This window comes from Podarcis erhardii, assembly GCF_964252035.2.
Source record: "Podarcis erhardii genome assembly, chromosome: 12".
NCBI classification, from domain to species: domain Eukaryota; kingdom Metazoa; phylum Chordata; class Lepidosauria; order Squamata; family Lacertidae; genus Podarcis; species Podarcis erhardii.
Genome location: NC_138513.1, coordinates 19,738,661 through 19,762,178, shown reverse-complemented (window position 1 = coordinate 19,762,178; position 23,518 = coordinate 19,738,661). Strand labels below are relative to the sequence as shown.

The 23,518-nt window shown below is 44.0% G+C and overlaps 1 protein-coding gene across 3 annotated transcripts in view; it reads left to right on the top strand.

Annotated features, from left to right (window-relative positions):
* PLXDC2 (plexin domain containing 2) overlaps nt 1-23,518 on the top strand; it is a 263,873-nt gene that overhangs the window by 201,365 nt on the left and 38,990 nt on the right. For all 3 annotated transcript variants that reach the window (XR_014161530.1, XM_081882173.1, XM_081882174.1), the window contains exons 8-9: nt 7,330-7,425; nt 8,728-8,809. Coding sequence is in view for 2 of the 3 variants with exons in the window: in XM_081882173.1 (XP_081738299.1) it covers nt 7,330-7,425; nt 8,728-8,809 (178 nt within the window). In the remaining variant the exon portion in view is untranslated. The remainder of the gene's footprint in view (nt 1-7,329; nt 7,426-8,727; nt 8,810-23,518) is intronic.

The window sequence follows — 23,518 nt, the reverse complement described above, 5'->3', positions numbered from 1 at the left end:
TGAGCAGAGCTTTGGAAAACTCAAAGAGGAGTACAGGGAAGGGGGTCCAGTGGGTTGTTCTGGAGGAACAGATCTTTAGGATTGGAGCCTAAAATAGATTAAGTAACTAAAGTCTTCCATCTTGTTCAACCCTCTTCAACTACCTGTAACCTACCCCCTCCAAAAACCTCTGAAGGGTGTGGCGTTTAATGAAAAATGTTGAATGAGGTGGCACAGAAGCTGCTGGGGGTAAGGAGGCAACAGAAAGCTTTCTTCCTATCAACTTCCTTAAGTTAAGCAACTTCCTTGTTTCCTGTCCCATATTGTTCAGGAGGACTGCTGAATCTCCAGAGAGGCTTTCTGGGGGCAGAGGGAAGGAGGGTACAGGAAAGATTTCTTCTGTGAAGTTCAACTTACCTTCAAGACCAACTGGGAGAAGTTCTCTACTCCTCCTACAACCCATCCAACATTGCTCAAGAAGTTTTCTTATGTGAAAAGGGAAGAAGCTGCATAAAACTCTGAACTTCCTTAATGCAGGTCAGATTGGGGGCAGCTCTTCCCTCTCCCTGTAGCCCATTCCACATTGTTCAGGTGGGTCCCCAGACTTCCAGCCTGGGTTTATGGGGATGTGGGGAATAGGAAGGGAGAGCACACTTTCCTTCCATGATCTTCCTTCAGTTAACCTATATATAGATAGGAGAAAGAGGGCTTGGTAGCACATTCCTCATCTGTGCTGTGACCTTGCCTTCTCAATTTAGGTGTCAGGCATTGAAAGCAGTGGCTGTAGTGCAGGTTCAAGTCCTTCAGTCTTGTTCTTCCTGACTCTCTAGCTTCCTGATCCTCCCTCTATGGTTTCTTCTTCTTCATTCACTGACTGGAGAAAGTTGCAGGGTGCCAACTCAGTCAAGATCATCAGACGCGAGCATCGTCTAGCCCAGCATCTAGCTGTGCATTCCCTTTGTTTGGCTTCTCCAGGCAGAGAAGGGGAAGGTAAAAGTATTGGGCAAGTGACAGAGAGGCATAGTGGGGGAGAAGGAAGGTTAAAGGACGTGGGTCTGCTTTGACAGGTCAGTAGGAAATATGAGTTTGTAGTGATGTGCTTGCGCCAGGAGTCCCCTTTTTGCATTACATCTATGTCTCCTGGATCCTGGCCTCTGAGATGATGTTCCAGTAGGATGCTCACAGTAATCACTACACTGTAAGATTTATTGTGCCATATTTGTAATGCTCAGCCTCAAGTCACATCTCCTCCTCCTCAAGTGTTCATCCATTAAAAAGCAGCTTTTAATATTGTGTTTGATGAGGTGTCATGGGGATTTGGTTTAGAATACAAAAGATGGTTCTAGTCAGGCTCATTTTTAGCACCTGGCTTCCTTGAATACTCTGTTTGGGTCTCAGAGCCTCAGCGGGGCCCAGCAGTGCTGACGCCTGCTCTTGAGCCACAGTCATGCCACACATTTAAAATGCTATGATACCACTTCAAACAAAATTCTTCCTCCAAAGAATTCTGGAGGTTGTAGCTTGTTAAGGGCATCGACCTATGTGTCTGTGTTCTCTGTGCCTATGATTCTGAGTTCTCTGTGAAGAGGTTGTTGATGGTTATCAGTGAAACTAACAAGCAAAAATGCATTATATCAGAAAAAAGTGCTTTGGCGGAAAATGTGTGTATTTGGCAAAACTGAATGCAAAACTGTATACAGTGGTACCTCGGGTTACATACGCTTCAGGTTACATACGCTCCAGGTTACACACTCCACTAACCCAGAAATAGTGCTTCAGGTTAAGAACTTTGCTTCAGGATGAGAACATAAATAGCACAGCAGCAGGAGGCCCCATTAGCTAAAGTGGTGCTTCAGGTTATGAACAGTTTCAGGTTAAGAACAGACCTCCAGAACAAATTAAGTTTTTAACCCGAGGTACCACTGTATTAGGAGAAAGTCACAGTAAAATGCTGGTCAATATCCATGAGGCCTTTTTAAAATGCAAACTGATACAGAAATATAGGAAGTGAATTTAAGATTAGAAAAAGGAGAAGCTGAAATGGACACATTCACTCTTCCCAAATTCCTGTATATGTCTACTCGGATTTCAGCCTTACACTATTAGAGCCAGTCACCTTAGCAGTTCAGCTGTGGGCATTTTTCTTTCTTTTCCCTTCTGATGAGAGGTGTTGTCACAAAGGCCTAATAGCTTCCTACAATCCCTTTCTCATACTGTTCCTGAGGAGCACATTCAGAATTTGCCAGCTTATGCCAAGCCAGTGTGCCCTGAGTTAACCTTTGCTAATGACAGAACACTGAAAGGTTCAGCTGAAGTGCCAATACCATCATTTTTATTTAGGTATTCATTGGCTTGCTTTTTTGGACTGAAGGACCCGACTTCTTTGGGGGAAACAAATTAAAGCCGCTGGCGCTGGCAGGAGTTCATTTCAAACACATCCCTGCAATGCTCTGTGTTGGCAGGTGCATCATACGGGCGAGTCACTGTGGGGGAATAAATCTTTCCCGCTTGGCAACAAAGGTTCTCAGATCCAGCCCAAATTAGCTTAGCCTCGACACACATGTTCTAGCCCAGTGCATTTGGAGCGCCAGACAGGTATCAGACCTTCCAGGATAGATATCTAGCCCAGAATCTTCCTAGTAATTCATTCAGACTGGCTGGGTGGCAGTAATTTATTCACTTAATAGGATGTTAGGTTCACATCTGAGGGAAAGAGAGAGAAGCGGGGGGAGAGAAGCCTTTCATCAAGAGGGTTTGAAAGAATTGGCCCTAAACTAAATAACACGCTGATTTAATTGGCAATGATGGTGCTCAGCCATGATAAGAAGTTAAGTAGAATAATTTGTGGATTTGTTTCTGTGCCACATCCTGCCAGTATGTGCCTATGAAACAAGATAAGAACAAAAGCACCCTCCACTGTGCTCTGGGTATAGGGAGCCTTGCCAGTATATAACAGAAATTACTGCTGCTAAACAGACAGTACTGGCTGCTTTGTTGAACTCACTGGGTTGTAGCCACGCTAAGGCAGGGTCCCATCAATGTAAGGATTGCCACTTATGTGACCGGAATACTTCATTTCTCCTCCCCCGATTGACCCTTAAGTCTGTTCTAGAGGTTCCCCCAGCCCTCCAGAGCAGATTTGGGGAGGGCACAAGACAAAGAGAGGGGGGGAATCCCGCTACGCTAACGGCAATCCTTTCATTGACATGACAGATTAGTAGAATACCACTCACTGCTCCATCTTGCTTGCTGGTAAGCGAGGAATCGTATCTGCTGATTGATTTTCATTGTTATCCTCTGAGAAACTCGGAGCAATGGACATGGTTTTGCCACTAACCTCATTTTTATCATTGCAACAACCCTGTGAGGTAGACTAAGCTGAGAGGGGAATGCAGCCAAGGTTAGGTAAAGGTAAAGGGACCCCTGACCATTAGGTCCAGTCGTGTCCGACTCTGGGGTTGCGGTGCTCATCTGGTTTTATTGGCTGAGGGAGCTGGCGTACAGCTTCCGGGTCATGTGGCCAGCATGACTAAGCTGCTTCTGGCGAACCAGAGCAGCACACGGAAACACCGTTTACCTTCCCGCTGGAGCGGTACCTATTAATCTACTTGCAGTTTGACGTGCTTTCAAACTGCTAGGTTGGCACTCGCTGGGACCAAACGACGGGAGCTCGCCCCATCGCAGGGATTCGAACCACTGACCTTCTGATCGGCAAGTCCTAGGCTCTGTGGTTTAACCCACAGCCCCACCTGCGTCCCACAGCCAAGGTTACAGGCCCTTTAAATACTGTGTGGGGAATGTTTTTTCTGCAAATGGTTTCTGTCTGTCTGGGTTTCAGTACCCCAGTGGAAGTAAGGTGGAAGTATGAGACCTCAAGGTGGGGAAAATGGGGTAGGAAGGCTCCTCTTTCATAGCTCTAAAAGAAAAGAAGGTCCCAAATGGTAACATGTCAAGGACCCCCTAATCACTTGGCACCTGCTTCATATGCAGAAGGTCCCAGGTTGACTCTCCAGAAGAGACCCCTGCCTGTAACCCTGGAGAGCTACTGCTGGTCAGTGCAGGCAATTCTGACCTTAATGGACTTAGGGCAGATACATACCATACATTTAAATCACATTTCCACCCCACACAGAGAATACTGGGAACTATAGTTTCCTCATCAACCCCACCAGTGCCATTAAACAAACTACAGTTCCCAGAATTCTTTGGAGGAAAGTCGAGTGCTTTAAATGTGTGTTGGGTATGCTTTACATGTAGGGTGTGGGCCTGCCTTCTATCTGAGGCAGCTGCCTGTACTCCTTACATTCCCTGTTTTTCAGCTGCTCATGCCAAGGTATTGGGAAAGTGAAAAGAAAACGTGGAGAAGCCGGAGGAAGAGGAAGCCTTCCTCTTTGGGAGATGGATTAATCCTTTTCATGATTATAAGGATTCTGCTTACCAGCTCCTTTTGGGATATGAGTGAAGCACTGTCCTTTGATCAAAATCCTTTTCCAGGAGGGTGGGTCTTTGTTTTGATCCCTTTGTCTCCCTCAGTGAGAAAGGGGTCAATGATGTTGATCTGGATTTCTTGATCCTGCAGATTGGTTGATTCTGTCTTTCCGGTTCATTATCCAACTAAGAGTTGCTTCTTCATGCTGGGCTTCTCTGTGAGATCTAATAATCCATATCTGCTCTGATTCTGCTCTCTTCTCCAATTCTGGTTGATGCTCAGTGTGGTGCGGAGGCCCCACCATTAATTACCTTTCTCCTACCTCTTGCATTATAATCACCCATTCGTCTAGTCATAGGCAATTTGTTTCCTGGCCTGCCTATAAATTGTGCCTTCTCTCCCCCACCCCACCCCCATGAATATGAATTTAATTGCATTCAGTAGAAGTTTGTAAGAACTCGGGAGTCCAGAGTAAAAGGTCATCATAGTTTCTCAGTGTTATAGTATGAAAATGCAAGCTTGTCTTGTAGTAATACAGGCCTGAACATGATTATAATAATAAAATAATGAATAGGAAAGCTAGAATTAGATGCTGATTTTTTATCATCTTTTTGCTTATAAATAATATTTGCAGAAGCCTTTCAAAGCAATCAATTCATGGCTTGGAAATTAGCATTCTGCCTTGAGGAGAAGTTCTGGCTTCAGTTCTATACCAGCTGAAACTATAATCCTGTCCAAAATTATTTCTGAGATAATGTGGGATGATACAATGAAAACATGTTGATGCGTGATTCTTTTTCTGGCCTCCATTTACTGTATTTTTCGCTCCACAGGACGCACCTAGTTTTTAGAGGGGGAAATCAAGGGAAAAAATATTATTCCCCCCAGTCCCAAAGAGCAAGGGACAGGCTGCGTGCAGCCTGTCCGCTTCTCCCAGAGCTTCTCGGGGCTGCGGGGGAAGCCTGGGTTCCCCCCCCCCAGCCCCAAAGAGCAAAGAAGCCAAGACAGCGAGCGGGATCCATAGCCGCTCAACCTCTCCAGCCAGGAGCTAAACCTCTCCAGCGCAGCTAAAGAAGAAGACAAGGCAGTGAGCGCGATCCATCCCACTCACTGCCTTGGCTTCATCTTTAGCCTTAAGCAGCATCTTTAGCCTTGCGCAACGGGATGGATCGTGCCCGCTGTCCACCGGGGCTGGACTAGATGACTCTTGGGGTTCCCTTCCAACCCTGCAATTCTATGACCTTGGAAGGTGTTGGGGGTCTCCACCACTGGAGGCTTTTAAGCAGCAGTTGGGGTACCATCTGCCTGGCGTTCTTTAGCTGTAATTCCTACATTGTGAGGGGGCTGGGCTAGATGACCCTCGGGTGGCCCTCTCAACTCTATACAGTCCTACACGTCTGCGGCAGGAGATCCACAGCCACTTCACACAATGCCCACTGCCAATTTTCAGTGGAGAGACATGTGGCTTCAGTGTCTAGGTAGGTACCCCCCTACCTGCCACTCTTCCCCCACCCCACTTAAGCCGAGGGAATTCCTGCCAGAGAAGCTCCCAGGTGAGGCAAGGGTTAAGATCTACCTCTGGTAAATGGCTTTCCCTTTTCTCTTCTTCTTCTGTGCTATTTCCTTCTTTTGTGTTTTGTTTAATCTGTTTTTATTGTATACTAAAATAAAAGCTGCAAAGTTTCCTTTTTTATAATATCCCCCCCCCCAACTAAAATGTTAATCTAGATAAAAACACTGATCCAGAGGAAAAGAAGGGGGTGGAGAAAGGACGAAAAAAGAAAAAGAGGTAGAGATAGAGATATTTTTTAAAAGTTGGCTTCTTTAGCCTTGCTCAGCCTCCCGCGACTGCAGAGGCGCGCAAGGCTAAGGAGGAAGCCCGGGCAGCGAGGGGATGGATCGCGCTCGCTGCCCGGGCTTCCTCTTTAGCCTTGCGCAGCCTCCCCGTGGCTGGAGAGATTGCGCAAGGCTTTTCTAGAGGAGGGAGAAGGGACTGACTGACCCCATCAGTCCCTTCTCCCTCCTGGGGAAAAGCCCGCAAGAGCCGCACGAAGCTTGTGTGTGGCTCTTGGGGGCTTTTCCTGCCTGCCTCCCCCCCTGCATTCGCTCCATAGGACGCACAGACTTTTCCCCTTAGTTTTTAAGACGGAAAAACTGCGTCCTATGGTGCGAAAAATACGGTAAACTTTTCGATGAACTCTCCCAAGTTTCAGAGAAAGTTTTGCATCACAAAGGAGGACATTGTAAACAAAACTGAGTGATAAACTGCTATTATATTTTACCAGTGATACCTAATTATTTTGAGGATATTTTTTTTATCCCACTTGTCTGTCAGCAGTAATCAAATAGGCTTACAAGTTGGCTTACAAATGACATGTCTGAAATAACTGGATGAAATAGCAGCGCACAAACAAAAGAAATGCACCAGGAGCATTGAAATAAATCATATTATACTCAGCAACAAAATGCCTGTGAAAACAATTGAGTCTTGACTGCCCTGCAAAAAAATCATCCAACAATCTTCAAAAATCATCCAGAGCCAGCTGGATAAGACCTGCTGTAGTCTGGGCACCATGACAGAAAAGACTGCTTACCATTTTTGGTGGCAAGGAGCAGTTGTGACCCAGCATGCCCGCAGGCAAGCCGGAACAGGGCAAAAACTTCCTGCACAGCCAGCTGGCAACGTCAACCAGCTCAACCAGCTGCGGGGAGTGGTGGGACACCTTGTCACTTTGAATTTGAATCAGCCAATCATGGCCAGGTTGCTGGGCAGAATTTTGGGGACGGACCTGGGTCAAGCCTGTCTTCACTCAGGTCCACCTCCAAACCATTTAAACCGGCTGAGCTTGCTTCCTGCAGCGCAAGTCAGCAACAAACACGTTCAACTTCTGAATTTAAAGTTGTTGTTTCCTTCCTGGTAGATGTCCGTAGAAGAACGATATATGAGTACCACAGAGTGGAGCTTCAAATGTCAAAGGTTACCAATCTGTCAGCTGTTGAGATGATTCCTCTACCCAGTAAGTACAGACCAACAAGCACATGATATATGTCATTCTTAAAGACAGTCTATTAGTTTTAAAATTCTTTAGAGACATCTTCCCTCTTAGCGTAAGATGGCCTGGTTCACATGTCACTTTAAATGATAGTTAACTATGGCTTAAAGCTGAATGTACAGCACGTTGACGCAGACAGGGAAAATTGCTGCTTCTCTGCTCCTGTTGCTGCCATGCTACTAGGAGCTAAACCTCTTTGATTCTCCATCACTCCTGCTGTGCTGGGAGCTAAGCCATGGCTTGGCTTACTGTTACATCTGCATCCGAGCTCATGGTTTGTCTCCTCAAACAAACCATGAGTGAGTGGTAAGCCCAAAAGAAACCTCATTGCTGTTTGAAGAGCAACAAACCACGAGCCTGACAGTAAGCCAGACTGTGGCTTAGCACCCAGTAGCACAACACAGCAGGAGTGGCAGAAGATGAAGCAGCCATGATTTTCTTCCTGGTCATCCACACACTGCAGTGTTATTGTTTTGTTGCATTTGTACTTTTCAATATTAATTCCTTTGTTTATTGTATATTTACTTTAAATAAGGAAAATATAAATACATGAGAGAGACATCAGGGCACACACCAGAACAAAAGAAAATGTGAAGAACTACATTTCAAAGGCCAGACATACCTAACTGGTTACTCTCTAGATAATACCAGTATATCCCAACATCCAATATCTGGCAATTGTATATTGATCACCGAGTGATCATGGGTGCATAATAAGCCCTGCAAAGGAAGTAGTGACAAATGCTTATTTTGTATCTCATCCACACACACACTTTAAAGAAAGCTTGGAATGTAAATTGCTAGACAAACCATCAGTAGAAACTGGAGTCAGCTCCCATCCCCCTCTTAATCCAATTACAGCTCTTACACAGTTTCCTACCCCAGCTTATTACGTCTATATGACAAAAACATTAGCTATACGCCGCAAAATGTAAGACCTCAAAAGGAAAGAGACATAAAGAAATAATTGAATGCTTTCATGGCAAAAGGCGAATTTAGGAGCTGGGCAAGAAATGAAGATTTGCAGAAATGGTAGTATAGTTACAGACAGGATTAAAATTGAATCTCAGAGATCAATATTTCATAGGTGGTGCCTATTTCCATAGTGTGTCATAGTAGCCTGTTTCTAATGACAGATGGTTAGAACTCACTTATTCACCAATTATTTTAAGGAGAATACATTATTTTAGTCCTTAGAAAACTATTGGTGGTAGGAAATATTTGCAGGGTGAAGTTGTTATCTGCCTGGGTCTTTTCTTGTTGCAGCCTGCCTCCAGTTTAACAGCTGTGGGCCATGTGTCACGGCTCAGATTGGCTTCAACTGCAGCTGGTGCAATAAACTCCAAAGGTAAGAAAAGCTAGTTAATTCTGGCCTTTGATATACAATGGCACTGATAATGAATCCATTTTTCTCTTGCCCTATATAATGCATAGAGATTCTTTTAATTGGGCTGATTTATTTCCTACTGACAACTGAAGTGATGGTTTTGACCTTTCAATTTGCGATATATAAAGTAATAAGGTTCCTTCCTCAGAATCCCTGTAGGACCAGCCAGCATACGCCACACTTGGGGAGAAAGGTTCATTCAGTAAACATTGACCTCCAGGGCAATGTACCCTTTACCATAGGCTTCTAAACTGTGGTTTAGAAGACCAGGAACGTGTTGCTAAGTCAAAAGACAAAATAGACTGGAACAGCCTTAAAGGTCCTTGGACTTTTCTTAATATTCAGGATATTTCCAGATGGGCCACATTTTTGCTTGAGTTAAATTGTTGCATAGTTGTTGCAAGAAATTGAAAATCTTTTGCTAGGTCCTCTCTCTTTGCTGATCTGCCTACATATTTTGTTGCAGGGGGGATGCATTCCTGATTAGTGTGCTTTTTCTGATAGTAACTGTTGTGTGAAATGCAGTTCCTTGAGATCTGTGGCTAACTGACAGGTGTATGCTGGTGAGGAGCACCACAACTCTGGTTTCTGCCCCCTACTCGACATTATCTGCACCATGTTGTGCCTCTATCTCATTTCCATTTTCTTTTCTCAAGGGAGCTTACTCCCAGGAAACTATGCACAGGATTGTATTCATTCATGCTTACCCTAATAAACTGAGCAGTACGCTATGAACTGCTGCTCTTGGGTGGGTGGGTTCATGTGTATATGCATATCTGTGTTAAATAATGGCTCAACACTGTTGCCTGCATATTTAGACTCTCTTTGAGAGTGTTCCTATGCCTATCCTTGGGGGGAAAGGCTGTGGTGATTGTCATGATGAGCTCCTGCACTTCAAAATTTACCACTGGGTGAAACCTTTGAAGAAAGGCTGTCACTGATTCCCCTCCTCAAACAAATGCATCATGTGGGAACAATATATTGTCCCACTGTTACAGAACCAAACACTAGTATACTGTTAACAATAGACTTGTTCATATGTTTTACAGAAGTGGGTACAAATGTTTTTGTAAAAGAGTCTACACTTGGTAGTTTCTACAGCTCAGGTGTGGGTACGCAGACTGTAAATTTTTGAGTGTTACATGTGAGTAACTGCACATGTGCACGCTACAACTATTTCTGTAGACAGGTATACAGATTGTACATTCATTTCGGTCATCGGGAAAGACTGACATTGAATGTTTCACTGTTTCATCCAGTATGGCAGCAGTAGGGACAATTTGTAAGTCACAAAATAGCTGGAATATAAAGAGCACAATCATTCTACACAGTCTTAGCTTTTAAAATGTTCCCCAGCTGCTGACCTTGGTTAGCTTGAATGAATTCAACAGAAACTCCTGTTATGCAAGCCTGGCTGTATTAGTGCTGCGTTTTTGCTTTAGGTTTTGTTGTGCTTTTAGCCCAAGAAATTAGATTCAGAAATTCTTGTCGTTAGTGAAAGGAAAATGTACAAAGAAAACAAGACTTTTAGATTTTCTGGGGCTTGCAGAAACCTAATGAGGGTCTGGGAGAGAACAGATAAAGGGTCACTGACATTGAAAGGTTGCATATGTTCTTTGGAATTCTGAGTGTTTCTTCTTGGGATGAGTTGTTTCATTCAGTTTTCCCCTTTGAGATCAGTTAACTAATTTGTCAATTAGTTTTGGCAACAATATTTGACATATATTATACATATTATACCTAAATAAAACATCTTCATAGAAGAAGATTATGACCCAGAGCCAAACAGACCTGCATGTAACAAAAGCAGCAGTATTGTATTAGGCTTCCCCCATCACTTTTGAAATCTAACTTACCCCATGTTCTGACTGTGTTATAGTGGGTGCTCCTGGTTCCCCCCCCCCCCCATTTTTGCAGCATTCTCACAACTTCATTGACATCAAAATGCCAGGGAATATTCCAATGTAATCCCTATTCATGCTTCATGAAGAAAATCCACTAAATCAAACAAAAGCACAGTTGCCAATGAGCTGTTTTTGGATATCCCAATGGCCTGTTACCAAATTTAGCCCTTGCCTGGAAGCACTCGGTGCATATCTCCCCATAAACCAAACCATTTGCGTTGTGTGTAACAATAGCTTCCTTACAAGCCTAATCCTTGTTACCAGAATCTGAGTGCGCATGATTTGGGTTGGTCAGCAAAGGAAGTTCAAAACGTGCTAAGATTTTGTAAGATGTAGCTATCTTTGTTAATGTTGTAGCTTCTGGTCCATATGCACTCAGGCACACCGTTCTGTCTTTTCCAGCGCAGTTCCCAATATAGCTTCTCCCTCCAGTGCCCAAGACTGCAGATGTCTGAAATAATCTGTGAGCATTTGGGGAAGGAACCAGGTTTCCCTAGGAAGGGTCAACAGCTTGGATCCTGAGTTCCCATGAGCTCTTAGGATGTTTCCTCTAGAGGAGGGGTGAGGAACCTTTTTGGCCCAGCAGGCCAGATCCTTATCTCCCCACCTGGCTATCCCTGGAGCTGTTGATCACTTGTAGACCGAATGGCTGGAGGGCCTCACAAGTAGACCCCTAAAATTCTAGATCCCAACCTCTTCCCCCACATCCCCACAATGCATTATGCAATGGTTTGGTGATTATCATTTCTGATTTGATCTGAAAACTAGCTAGAAAGAATTCACTAGCCACAATGCTTTTCCTACTGCCACTTTGACTGATAAAAGGAAGAACTAGCAGAGATGTTGGGGTGTATGTGTCTCTGTATTTCATGGTGGCAGCGGCGGGTGGGGGAGAAGTTTTGCTTTTTAAAAACAGCTAAAACCCCACAAAATTATCTCCTGTGTTTTTAGAGCATGCTGCGTGTTGTAAATGATTGCCTTTGGTAAAGTATGTCATTGTCCCGTTGCTTCCAATAAAGAAAAGTGTGCCAGGGTGGGGGTGGCCTACTCACAAATCCCTATGGGTAAGAATGGAAATGCCTCTAAATTGATTACTGCTGTTTCATTGCATTTGTCCATTTCCTCATTCACAGTATTACTGCTTTTATGAACTGTAATTTCCATCAAATAACATGGTCTTGGAGTTTTAGCTCCTGTTGTGGAAAAATGGTACCTTTTGCATCAAAATAGAACATTTATTTGAAAACCAAAGAGCCCTTTCCAACATCACAAATTAGTGTTTAGCATCAAACCAGCATGGGGTGGGGGGAGTTTGGCGGCAGTTTGTGATGGTACATTGTATTAGAATAAAATAAAAACCAGCATACCTGCTCATCCGAGTTTAGACCAGGGCCTGAGTTCATTCTGAGAAGATCAGGAGTCTAAGAGAGGTGTAACAGTTGGGTATTGCAATTAAGCAGCATGAGATGAGATTGTAATAAGGCAACAATGTGGTTGCCAGTGTGGTGTAGTGGTTAAGAGCGGTAGTCTCGTAATCTGGGGAACCGGGTTCGCGTCTCCACTCCTCCACATGCAGCTGCTGGGTGACCTTGGGCCAGTCACACTTCTTTGAAGTCTCTCAGCCTCACTCAACTCACAGAGTGTTTGTTGTGGGGGAGGAAGGGAAAGGAGAATGTTAGCTGCTTTGAGACTCCTTAAAGGGAGTGAAAGGCGGGATATCAAATCCAAACTCTTCTTCTTCTTCTTCAACAATCACAGCTAGAAATGTGACCACAAGCAGTGTGTGGTAATGCTCCAGTCCCGTAATCTGCACTGGCATGACACCTCCACACATGCATTTCTTTGTGCATCTAGACTAGCTCTAAGAGTTTAGCTACATGGTTCACAAAGTAGAGTGGAGCAACCACCTTACCCTGCCATCTCTGAGAATTGGATTTTAATTTTTTTTAAAAGATTACAAGGAAGTAGCATTTTTCTTTCTCCCAAGATGCCAGAGAGGCAGTTATCAGAGCAGGTATTCTAACAACTCAGGTTAGAGTAGGGTTCAGGTTAACGTCAACAGCAATGCATATATACTTACCTGCTATCATATAACAGGTTAAATGAGAACAGATGGACATTAGCAGATTACCAAAGAAATGCTACTTGGAACAGCCAAAATGCAGTGACAGAAATAGCCAATGGTCTTCATGGAACCATAAACTACAGCTTTTGGAACTGGATCTGCACCTTTTTAAAAAAAGGTGTATCCAATACATGTGCAGCAAACCATTAAAAAATAAATTAAGTGATTATTATATTGAACAGGACGTAGAACCCATCCAGACATTGGACATGTTTTCAACATCTTAAAGAGAGACACATTTTGAAAAGTCGTTTCCTTGACTTTACCTTCCATGACTTACTGCAAAGTGCCTTTATGGCTTGAAAATCCATAAATTATGAAAAATCTAAAATTTTAGTCTTCGAAAGAAGATTCTCCCAGTCTAAATGGGTGCTGGATGGCCATAACCTTGAACAGGTAAAATACTTCAGTTACCTAGGGCTCACATTCCATCATACAGGATCTTGGAAGCACCATTGGCAAACCTCCCTTCAAATGGCGGAGATTACAAAGCTAGCCATATATAGATTCTTCTTCACAAAGGGTGGCAAATATGTTCCAGCAGCCTTAAGGGTTTTCAACGCAAAGCCTGTTTCCCAACTCCTGTATGCAGCAAATGTCTGGCATAATGGGGACCTGCCAAAGCTAGATGGCTTTCAGGCAAAATTTCTACGATCTCTGCTGCAGGTACCTAACTGCGTCCCCAACTCCGTACTTCTGTTGGAAGCTGGTGAATGCCCAATTTCAGCTAGAGCGTGGTGGGCTTCCCTAAAACATTGGCTCAGGATTTCAGTGTTTAATCTAGGGAAGGGTCTGTACCAAGATTTGACCAATGAGGAATTTGTCAGCAAATGGCAGAAAACCATGGCTAAAAAGGCCACCTCTATTGGTCTCCCCCCCCCCCCCAAACTGTATTACCTGGGTTATGAAGGTGCCCAAAAGGTTTTAAAGCAAAGATTATGGGACAATGCACACAGTGACTTGTGATCTCGATCACACGCAGTCTGTAGTCCACTGGCAGCAGAAGTTCAATATGGGTATGTCTTTGAGTTAACATCTTACATCAAAAACCTGACAGTACCTAACTATCGAAGGCTTTTCACCAAAGCCAGACTAAATGTCTTCCCCTCTGCAGTGCTGGATGGTAGGTTGAGAGGAGTTCCCTACCAGGACAGACTTTGCTCGTGTGCTCAAGACATTGATTCCATAAACCATATTTTGTTGCATTGTGCGAAGTATGAGCAGGCCAGGGCTGAACTGATACTACCCTTGCTGGTGCCTTTCCCGGGAAAATCAGAGGCTCACTATGTCAGGTTCCTACTGGAAGACCGGACAAAAGCTAGAACGTTGGCAGTGGCAAAGTTTTTATCGGTGGTTGCAAGAACAAATGAGCCCTATATTCTAAACAAAATGCTTGATTAACCTGGAGGTAGGCTGTATGAACTGGGTATTGATTTGTAATGTTTTGTTGGGTCTCTGGACCGTAATAAAGATTGCTGCTGCTTGAAAATTTCATCCTGTGCCATTTACTTACCAATAGAACAAAGATGTTTCCAGGTCTGCCATTGTTTCTGTTTCTTCCTCACCCACCTCTAAATTGCACCTCTGTTTGGACTGCAAACTGTGGAAGATTTAGGCATTATCTTTTGCATTGTCCCATATATATGACCTGCTCTTTTCCTATGAATATTTTCTTCAAGTTCCTTACAGCTAAGGAAAGGGCAAAAGAATAAAAATTAAAACTCCCATTTGACCTTTTTTTAAAAAAAAAAAATCAGGAACAGAAGCCCATAACTTATGACGAAAATAAAATTCCCACTGTGCAATAAGGACAAACACTTAACATGTGAAGTATCCAGTTTTGCTGTAGTGGCACAAAACCTGAAATGTGCTTTTGCAGAGGAAAATGAGCTTCCTTGTGAGAGGCACCTCTTATCCTTAGTTGTATAAAACTTTTATTGACTGGATGTCTGCGTGTTTTGTCACGATAATTGTAATGACCTTTAGTAAACTGATTGCCTGATTTTCTAACACAAAAATGTGAAAGCTGTGGCCCTCCAGACAATATTGGACTCCATCACCCCAGCCAGCATCATTAGTGGTCAGGAACAGCCAATGGGCAGGGAGGTGGAGTCCAGCAACATCTGGACGGCCAGAGGTTCCTTATCCCTGTTACAGTGGTACCTCGGGTTAAGTACTTAATTCGTTCTGGAGGTCAGTTCTTAACCTGAAACTGCTCTTAACCTGAAGCACCACTTTAGCTAATGGGGCCTCCCACTGCCGCCGCATCGCCGGAGCACGATTTCTGTTCTCATCCTGAAGCAAAGTTCTTAACCAAAGGTACTATTTCTGAGTTAGCGGAGTCTGTAACCTGAAGCATATGTAACCTGAAGCATATGCAACCCGAGATACCACTGTATAAAACTGCACACAGGATCTTATCATGAAAAAAAAATGCCTTATATTGCTATATGTGAGGATCTGAAGTTGCTAATGGTTCTCTGCCACTTCTATTTTCCTATTTTGGTCTTCATTGTTTCTGTCTACATACAATTTGGAAGGGTTTTGCTTTGACTCTAGATGTCTCATCAAACACTTCTCGTTGATGTGATTGGATGCCCTAATTTGCTGCCCTAATTTTCTTAGGTTTAGCCAAGCATGTATACAGAAGTACTAACTGATATACCATTGCTGAGCATCCATAACAGCAAAAGCGTTTATGGGCAGACTTGATTAAAGGGCAAGCAATGTGTCCCCTGCTTGCTCATACTAATGAAATAATTAGTTTTCTCGAAAATAAAGGTAATTGCCCAAGAAAGAAAGAAATTAAGTTTAAGTTTATAAACAGACACTAAGCTAATGTGGACTTGAATGTAAATGGCAGTAGCACAGGTGATGCTTTGTAAAGTTATTATATTGAAGTTTACTGGGGCATAAAACTGTAGGGTCATAGGTAGATACTTAGGTAGATACTTACCTAATACAAAATCACCTATTATTTGAAAATGCAGTATTGATATTATGACAATTGTGTAGGACAGTGGAGCTAATCTGGATCTGGATCACAGAGATCCATCAGGCATATTTCGTAGGAGCACAATAAACCTTCCTGTGATAAGGAAACTTTTCTGATTGTTTGAGAGAGCTTTCCCTGCCTTCTTTAGAGTGGGTGTGTATGGCTACACATACAGATATGCTGTGTATGGAACTGTTGATACGAGAGAGTGCAAGCTTTCAGTTTACCCTGAACATTATAGTAGGCTCACATGATTGGCATCAGCTGTATTTATGGATTGCTTGCATTTAGATGATACCAAATATCTTTGAAGCAGGGCTGCACTTTTAGCTCAGGTCTTCTTCCTTAATTTTAAATTCATTTATTTTCACTGACTGTTCCCATAGGTACCACAATTTGAAACTGTGATATCAAAAAGTTCCTCTTCCCCCACAAAAAAGTCATTAAAAAGGGGGGAGAGTGACCACACTTATAGGTTTTCTGCTGTGGTTCCGAAGGATTATTGTGGCCCCCACCACAGCAAAATTTCCCCCTTTTTAAATGGCCACACACCAACTTTGACATGCAGCCCCTCAGCTGCTGATCATGGACCTATGCAGTCCTTGGCTTGAAGAGGGTTAGCCAACCCTGGTTTAGGTCTCATAAGGTCCTTATGGCCCGATGCAAAGTTGTAGCAAACACTTTGAAAGCAGGAAATTTTCCAGCTATCTTCTATATATTTAAGTATTTGGAGGTACATGTTTACATACATTCATAAACCTTTCTGTCTATGACTGAATATATTTATGTGTCTCCATGTGGAAGTGCTTCCCAAGTTGGATGCAGCCTGGAGACCAGCATAAACACTGTGTGGGAAACTAGCTATGCGCGGCCTCCCTGATTGTAATAGCACACGACTTCCTCTGAGGGAGACTGGTCCGGTTGCATCTGGTCATTCCCATGGTGCTTCTGCGCTTTTGTTTTGCAGAGTTTCTCCCACGCTGATTTGTACTTGGACAGAGATAGCTAAAGGCACATGTGCTATATTCCTGTGACTGTGATTTGTCTTAACTGTTTTTAATATTGAATTTTAAATTGTTGCAACCCGTCCGGGGACATGCTGCTGAAGGGCGGGTAATAAATTTAACAACAACTGCTACGGATCTGTCATGCAAGGTGGATAGGTGCACTAAGCAGGCAACTTGCCAATGAAATATGCAAACATGCTCCCTCCTACATATTTTTAAATGAAATGGGGAAACATTTACATGCAGGCTAATGGTGGACAGATCAGTCTGTATTTTATCATAATACGTGCATTTCTAAACACGTTTTATCATAAAATACACATCCGTTTACACATTCACCTTTAAGCAGAGAACAGTATCACAAAATTCAGAGAAGTGCATCATCCGAAGGATAATCTTGTTCCAAACCATTTGGAACAAGGTGAGAATTAGGTTGCTTCACTTAATAACACAGAGCAAACGAAATTCTCCTCCAGTGCTAAAATGGGTGCATTTTAGATTCCAGTAACAACACAAACTACGAAAGGTTACATGAAAAGCCACCCTAGATATTTTTTGTTGCTGACTCCTCCAATGCACGCATTATATAATAGCAGTAATTAAACCATTTGCTTCCCACCTCTAGGTGTAATGAGTGCTAATGGGTATTCCTAATGAGAAAACTGATGAGCCCCTACTCTTCTATAATTCATCAGTAATCAGCATTTGACTGTTTTTGCTGTGTGTTCACTTTAATTTGACTTTGCATTCATCTAAAGACAAATGTAACCCAGAGGGGAAGGAAAAAAACTCCAGTATGCCTTAAACTTAGAGCCCACACCATCCAAGCTCAATGAACAAACACCATCTGTCGTAGAACCTTCAAGGCTTTCCTTAGCTTTTTTCTTGTCTGTGTTGATTAAATCAGTCTAAGAGTTTTACTGCGTTCATCTGCCTATGTCAATCGGCCTTTCCGATTTGTCTAGGCTTTCCACATCTGGAATAGGAGGGCAGCCATTCAATATGGATCTGCTAATGCTCTTGCCAGCAGCAAGCATGGGCTTTTTTTATTCTGGTGAGCACCTTTATGGTGCCTGTCCCAGCCCCAAGTAAGTGGTCAGTGGGAGGATCTTCCCTAGTCTCATGATCTCTGAGAACTTCCAAAGCTCAGAGCTTGTTGCAATGGCTATATGTGTCCTCCAAGACCAGGGGCACCACGCTTCTGAATACCAGCCACTATCAATCAATCAATCAATCAATCAAACCTTTATTGCATTAGCATACAGCCATAGCAGGATAAAAAGATAAAATAAAAATAAAAATGCTAGAGACAAACAACCAAACAAAATTCAAAGCGATATTACTGCGAATGTATATAAAGCATATAATGGCCCCAAAATAGGCTCGGGACATTAGGTTTAAAAGGTAATAAAAGAATTAAGACAGGTCCAGGTCTAGGACACAATACCCCGTCAGAGTAGCCCTGAGTTTCAAGGCCTGCACTATAAAGATTGCCACCCCACGTGTAACTTGGGGATTTGCGTCCACAAGAAGCGATTTCAAACAGTCTTCCTTAGATGTGATGGTGGACGGGATCAAGAGGAGGAGCTTAGTTCTTATTAGCTCATAAATAGGGCAGTAGAAAAAGAAATGTATGAAGTCCTCTACTTCATTCATGGTGCATGGACATAGACGCTGAGTAATAGGGGTCTTAGAGTAAATCCCTTGCAGGAAGGCCGTGGGTATAGAATGGAAACGGGCCATGGTAAACGCTCTTCTCAAATTGGGCTCCGTCAGGTCTATCAAGTAGTTGGCAAGTGATCTTACCACTTTCACTTTAGGGAGCCACATGGAGAGGCGAGCTGTGGTGGACTGTGCCCGGTCCATGGCCTCGTCTCTAGTAAGAATCCAGGCCCGGATTTTATGTTGATCCCAAGCTGACAGCGTGTCCAGATCTGGGAGTAGCGTGCAGTAGTAGTCTCCATGGCCTTGGACCATTTATTGCTGTGAGAACAAGTTAAAAAGGCTTGCCTGGCTAAAAGGGAACCTGGGGCATTGATTAATTTACAATAAAAACTAATAATTCTAATGTGGGCTCTCGCAACAATGGAGGGGAGGCCCAGTTCTGTTCTTAACTGTGCAGCAACCGAGCCCTTGGGGAGACCCAGTACCTTTCGTGCAAATGAGTTTTGTAGAATCTCGAGCCCTTGTAGTGTTTTTAAATTCCACCCCCAGATTTCAACCCCATACAGTAGCATCGGGAGGACTTTGCTGATAAATGCTTTTCTGATTGGTGGAACCAACTGGCCGCCTTTTGCATAGAAGAATTTCTCCAAAGCTTTGATGGTTCTACGGGCAGCCAGGATGGACATATTTAGGTGAGCTGACCAGCTAAGCCCATACTGAAAAGTGATACCCAAATACTTGAATGCTGAACAATATTCAATAGAGTGGCCCTCACAATTCCAGAATGGCTTCCGAGTTTTCGTGCCAAAAGTAAGAATTTTGGTTTTGGCGAAATTGATTTTGAGGGAGTTGGTATCACAATATGTCATGAGCCCTCTGAGCATGTTGTTTAAGCCCTGCTTGGTTAAAGACAGTATCACCATGTCGTCCGCGTAGAGTAATATGGGGATCTTGAGCTGTTGTAAAGAGGGGGCAGATTGGTTTAGGGCCTTCATGGTTGTAACGATGTCATTGATGTAGAAATTAAATAGAAAAGGGGCCAAGAGGCAGCCCTGTTTGACCCCTTTATTCAGAGGGAAAGAATCAGAAAGGGCTCCCAGAGGGCCAAATTTTACTCTGGCCGATATATCATTGTGAATTTCCATAAGAAGGTGGAGGAGCCTCTTATCTATGTTGGTGTAACTAAGCTTCTGCCATAGCCTATCTCTAGGGATGGAGTCGAAAGCGGAGGTCAGGTCCACAAAAGCCGTGTGTAGTTTGCAGTTGAACCTGTTTAGGTATTTATCAATCAGGGTAAATAGAACAAGACATTGGCCAGATGTACTATGACCTTTACGGAAGCCAGCCTGTTCCGGGTGGAATAGCTTTGTTTCTTCTGCCCACTCGATTAATTTCTCTAGCAAGAATCTAGAATAAACCTTGTATGAGATATCCAGCAGGCTGATAGGTCGATAGTTACGCGGATCTTGTGGGTCCCCTTTTTTATGTATTGGGATGACTATGCTCTGTTTCCAGTTAGATGGGATCTTAAGAGTAGCATTAATAGTGGTAAAGAGAGATGCTAAAATAGGGGCCCACCACGTCTGGTTCGATAGAAATACCTCCGGTGGTATCATATCCTTCCCCGGGGATTTATCCCCTGAAAGCATGCTGATTAGTTGTAAACATCTCTCTGGGGAAACTGGTTCCCAGGTGGGCAAGGCAGATGCTGGTGGAATAGAGACTACGTTTACTGCTGGATCTGGGGCAGAATACAGCTGAGCAAAGTGAGAGTGCCAACTGGCTGCTGTGATGTTATTAACGATGAATGAGTGGGGTCTTAAACCTGCATTAATTAAGTTCCAGAATTTCTTGTCGTCACGGGTTTTAATGGCCACTGACAGCACCGTCCAGCGTTCTTTCGCAAAGAGCAATTTCTTATGTTGAAGCAGCTTCTTGTAGTATGAACGGAATTGGGCTACCTCCCTGATTTTGCTCTGGGTGCTGTCTGAATTCAAATCAGACTGAAGAGATCTAAGCCAACTTCTGCACTGTTTGCATTCTTGGTCGAACCAAGTTTGATTCTTCCAGGTTGGAATCGCATGGGGAGGTTTCGTGAGAGAAGGAAGCAAGTAGGCTAGAATTTGCTGAAAAGTTGAGAAATGATTCACATTCATTGTTAACAGCTGAGCTTTCAAGGCTAGGATCTCAGGGGAATTTAGGAGGACTTTTATGTCTTTCTCCAGATAGGTATCCCACTTCTTACGTCCGGGGGCTAAGATCAGTGGGTCCTGAAGGTGGAGTGAGCTGGGAAGCCCCAGCTGTGTGTGGAGGAAGGAGATGGCGATTGGGAGGTTCTATTAAACACATTGAAACAATATGCCTTATCATTAAGTGCCGAGGAGGACCAGATGTAGTCTATAACGCTTGCCCCTCTCGGTCCTAGAAAAGTATAGAATCCCCCGGACCAGTCTTTGGGTGTGCCTTGCAAGCTGCGGAGCCCGCAGTTTATGGTAAACTCCAGTAGTATGATGCCAGCCCTATTGATGGTCTTATCATGTGAATTCATGTGAATTCCACGTAGGAAACCACTCCTCTTCAATGAATAATTGCGACTTATGGGTGAATGAGCTTATATCTGCTCCGATTCTGGCATTAAAGTCCCCCATTATAAATACCAGCCACTAAAGAACAGCAGCAAGAGAAGGCTCTTGTACTCATGTCCTTCCCATAGATATCTGGGAAACAAGATGCTAGCCTAGACAGACCTTTGGCCTTATCTAGAAGAATTCGTCTGTTCCAACCCTAAATCTGGTGGCAACTACAAACGTAGCCAGCCCATCAATATAGTGTGTATTCTTATGAATGAGGATTAGATGGATTTATATCCTGAAAGATGGGATATAAATGATTGATGGTCAGAGTCAGACTTGAGGTCGTCATAGAATGTGAACACTCACTAATAATATCCTTTAAACAAAATTAGCAACAGACAATTTTTTCTGGATCCACTTAGTTCCCATGAAAATTAATAGATGTTGAGTTAAATCCTGATGAATTGGTTCCATTGATTTCAGATTTGCAAGGCTTGTTGAGGGCAGTAACTCATATTCACATTGAATTAGACACCGCTGTTGGTAAATGGCCTGGAAGCAATATGCAGATGACACCAAGCTCTTGTTTCTCCAGGTGAAGGTGTGCAAGTGCTGGATTGGTGTCTGGAGACAGTAATGGGCTGGATCAGGGTAAGATAGAGGCTCAGATGGTAGACAGATCCCTGTCGAGGATTTGGAGCTATGGTCTGTGCTAGATGGGTTTGCCCTCACCTGAAGGAACAGATTTGTCGCTTGGTGATACTTCCTGATTCTGCACTATATACCGTATTTTTCGCACCATAGGACGCACCGGACAATAGGACGCACCTTGTTTTAGAGGGGAGAGAACAAGAAAAAAAATCTCCCCCTCTCTGCCCAGCGCCCCCTCAGCGAAGTGGCAGGACGTGCTGCGCAGAGAGGGGGAAAATTTCCCCCCTCTTGTTTTCCCGCTCTAAAACAAGGTGCCGTTTAAGGTGCGTTCAGGCGGCTACCTTGGAAGCCTGGAGAGCGAGAGGGGTCGGTGCGCAACGACCCCTCTCGCTCTCCAGGCTTCAGGTTCCTTTCGACCTGCTCTTTGGGGCTGGCGGGGGGAAGCCCACCACCAGCCCCAAAGAGCAGGTCAGGGAGCAGCGGAAAGGCGCAGCGGAGAGGCTGCTGCCATAGTCATGCGTCACTTCTCCAGCTGGGAGAGAGTAAGCGGGGCTTCTTTAGCCCCATGCAGCTCTCCCGGCTGGAGAGGTGATGCGTGGCTATAGAGGCTCCTGCCATAGCCGCGCGTCACCTCTCCAGCCGGGAGAGGGTCACGGGGCTATGGCGTCTTCGCTCCATAGGACGCACACACATTTCCCCTTCATTTTTGAAGGGGGAAAAGTGCGTCCTATAGAACGAAAAATATGGTACTCAGGTGACCTCAGTAGCAAGGAATGTGCCAGCTACAGCCATTACTGGAATGGAATAGTTTAGCAACAAGTACCATGCCCTGGTAACCTCATGTTCAGATTATTATAATGTGCTGTACATGAGGAAATCTGTAAAGACTGTCTGGAAGCTACACCTAGCTTGGAGCACCGCCACCAGGGGTGCGAGTGGTTGTTTTATTTGGGATCATATAAGACCAATATTGCACACTGTTCACTGCCTATATGCTACCAGGCACAATTCAAAATTTTCTTGTCCAGTTAAAAATCCCTGAATTATTTGGGCTCCATGTACTTGAAGGAGAACCTCTCCCATTATCTGCTGACCTGTGCCTTAAGATCTTCTGAGGAGACCTTCCTTGCAATCCCACTGCCAAGGATACCATATAGGGAGGTGGTGTGGAGACGGGCCTTCTCAGTTGTAGGGCCCCTTCAGCACAACTCTGAAAGGTTGACTCACTCCTTACTGAATTTTAGGTAGGGTGTGAAGACACACCTTTTTAATCTGGCCTACAGGACAGAGTGATGCTATCTACTTTTTAGTGTCTTCACGTTTACAATGTTGAACACTAGCATTTTTAGAAATTATATTTTATTTGATACCCGTTATCATCAGTTCGATTTTGCTAGTATTATCGTTTCAGCTCATTTACCTAGGATTACCTTGAAATCAATGGGACCAGCTTCTGAGCAGACATGCATACTGTCAGGGAACTGCCATCGGAGAGACAGGTGGTGGACAGGCTACAGGAGAATAGGAGAGAATCTGCAGTAGAAGAGGGAACCAGCAGGGGGAGTGCAGGAGTCACAGCGGAGGGGAGGCTCTGGGATGCTTCCAGTGAGAGTAGTGGAGAGGTAACGGGACCCCCGTTGGGAACGCCCACCCTTCGCCGGAAACTGTCACGCAGAGAGTCTCGAAAGCGCATGTCTGTCAAAGAGCTTTTATGTTGGCGTAAATTCCGTAGACGCCCACTGTCAGATTC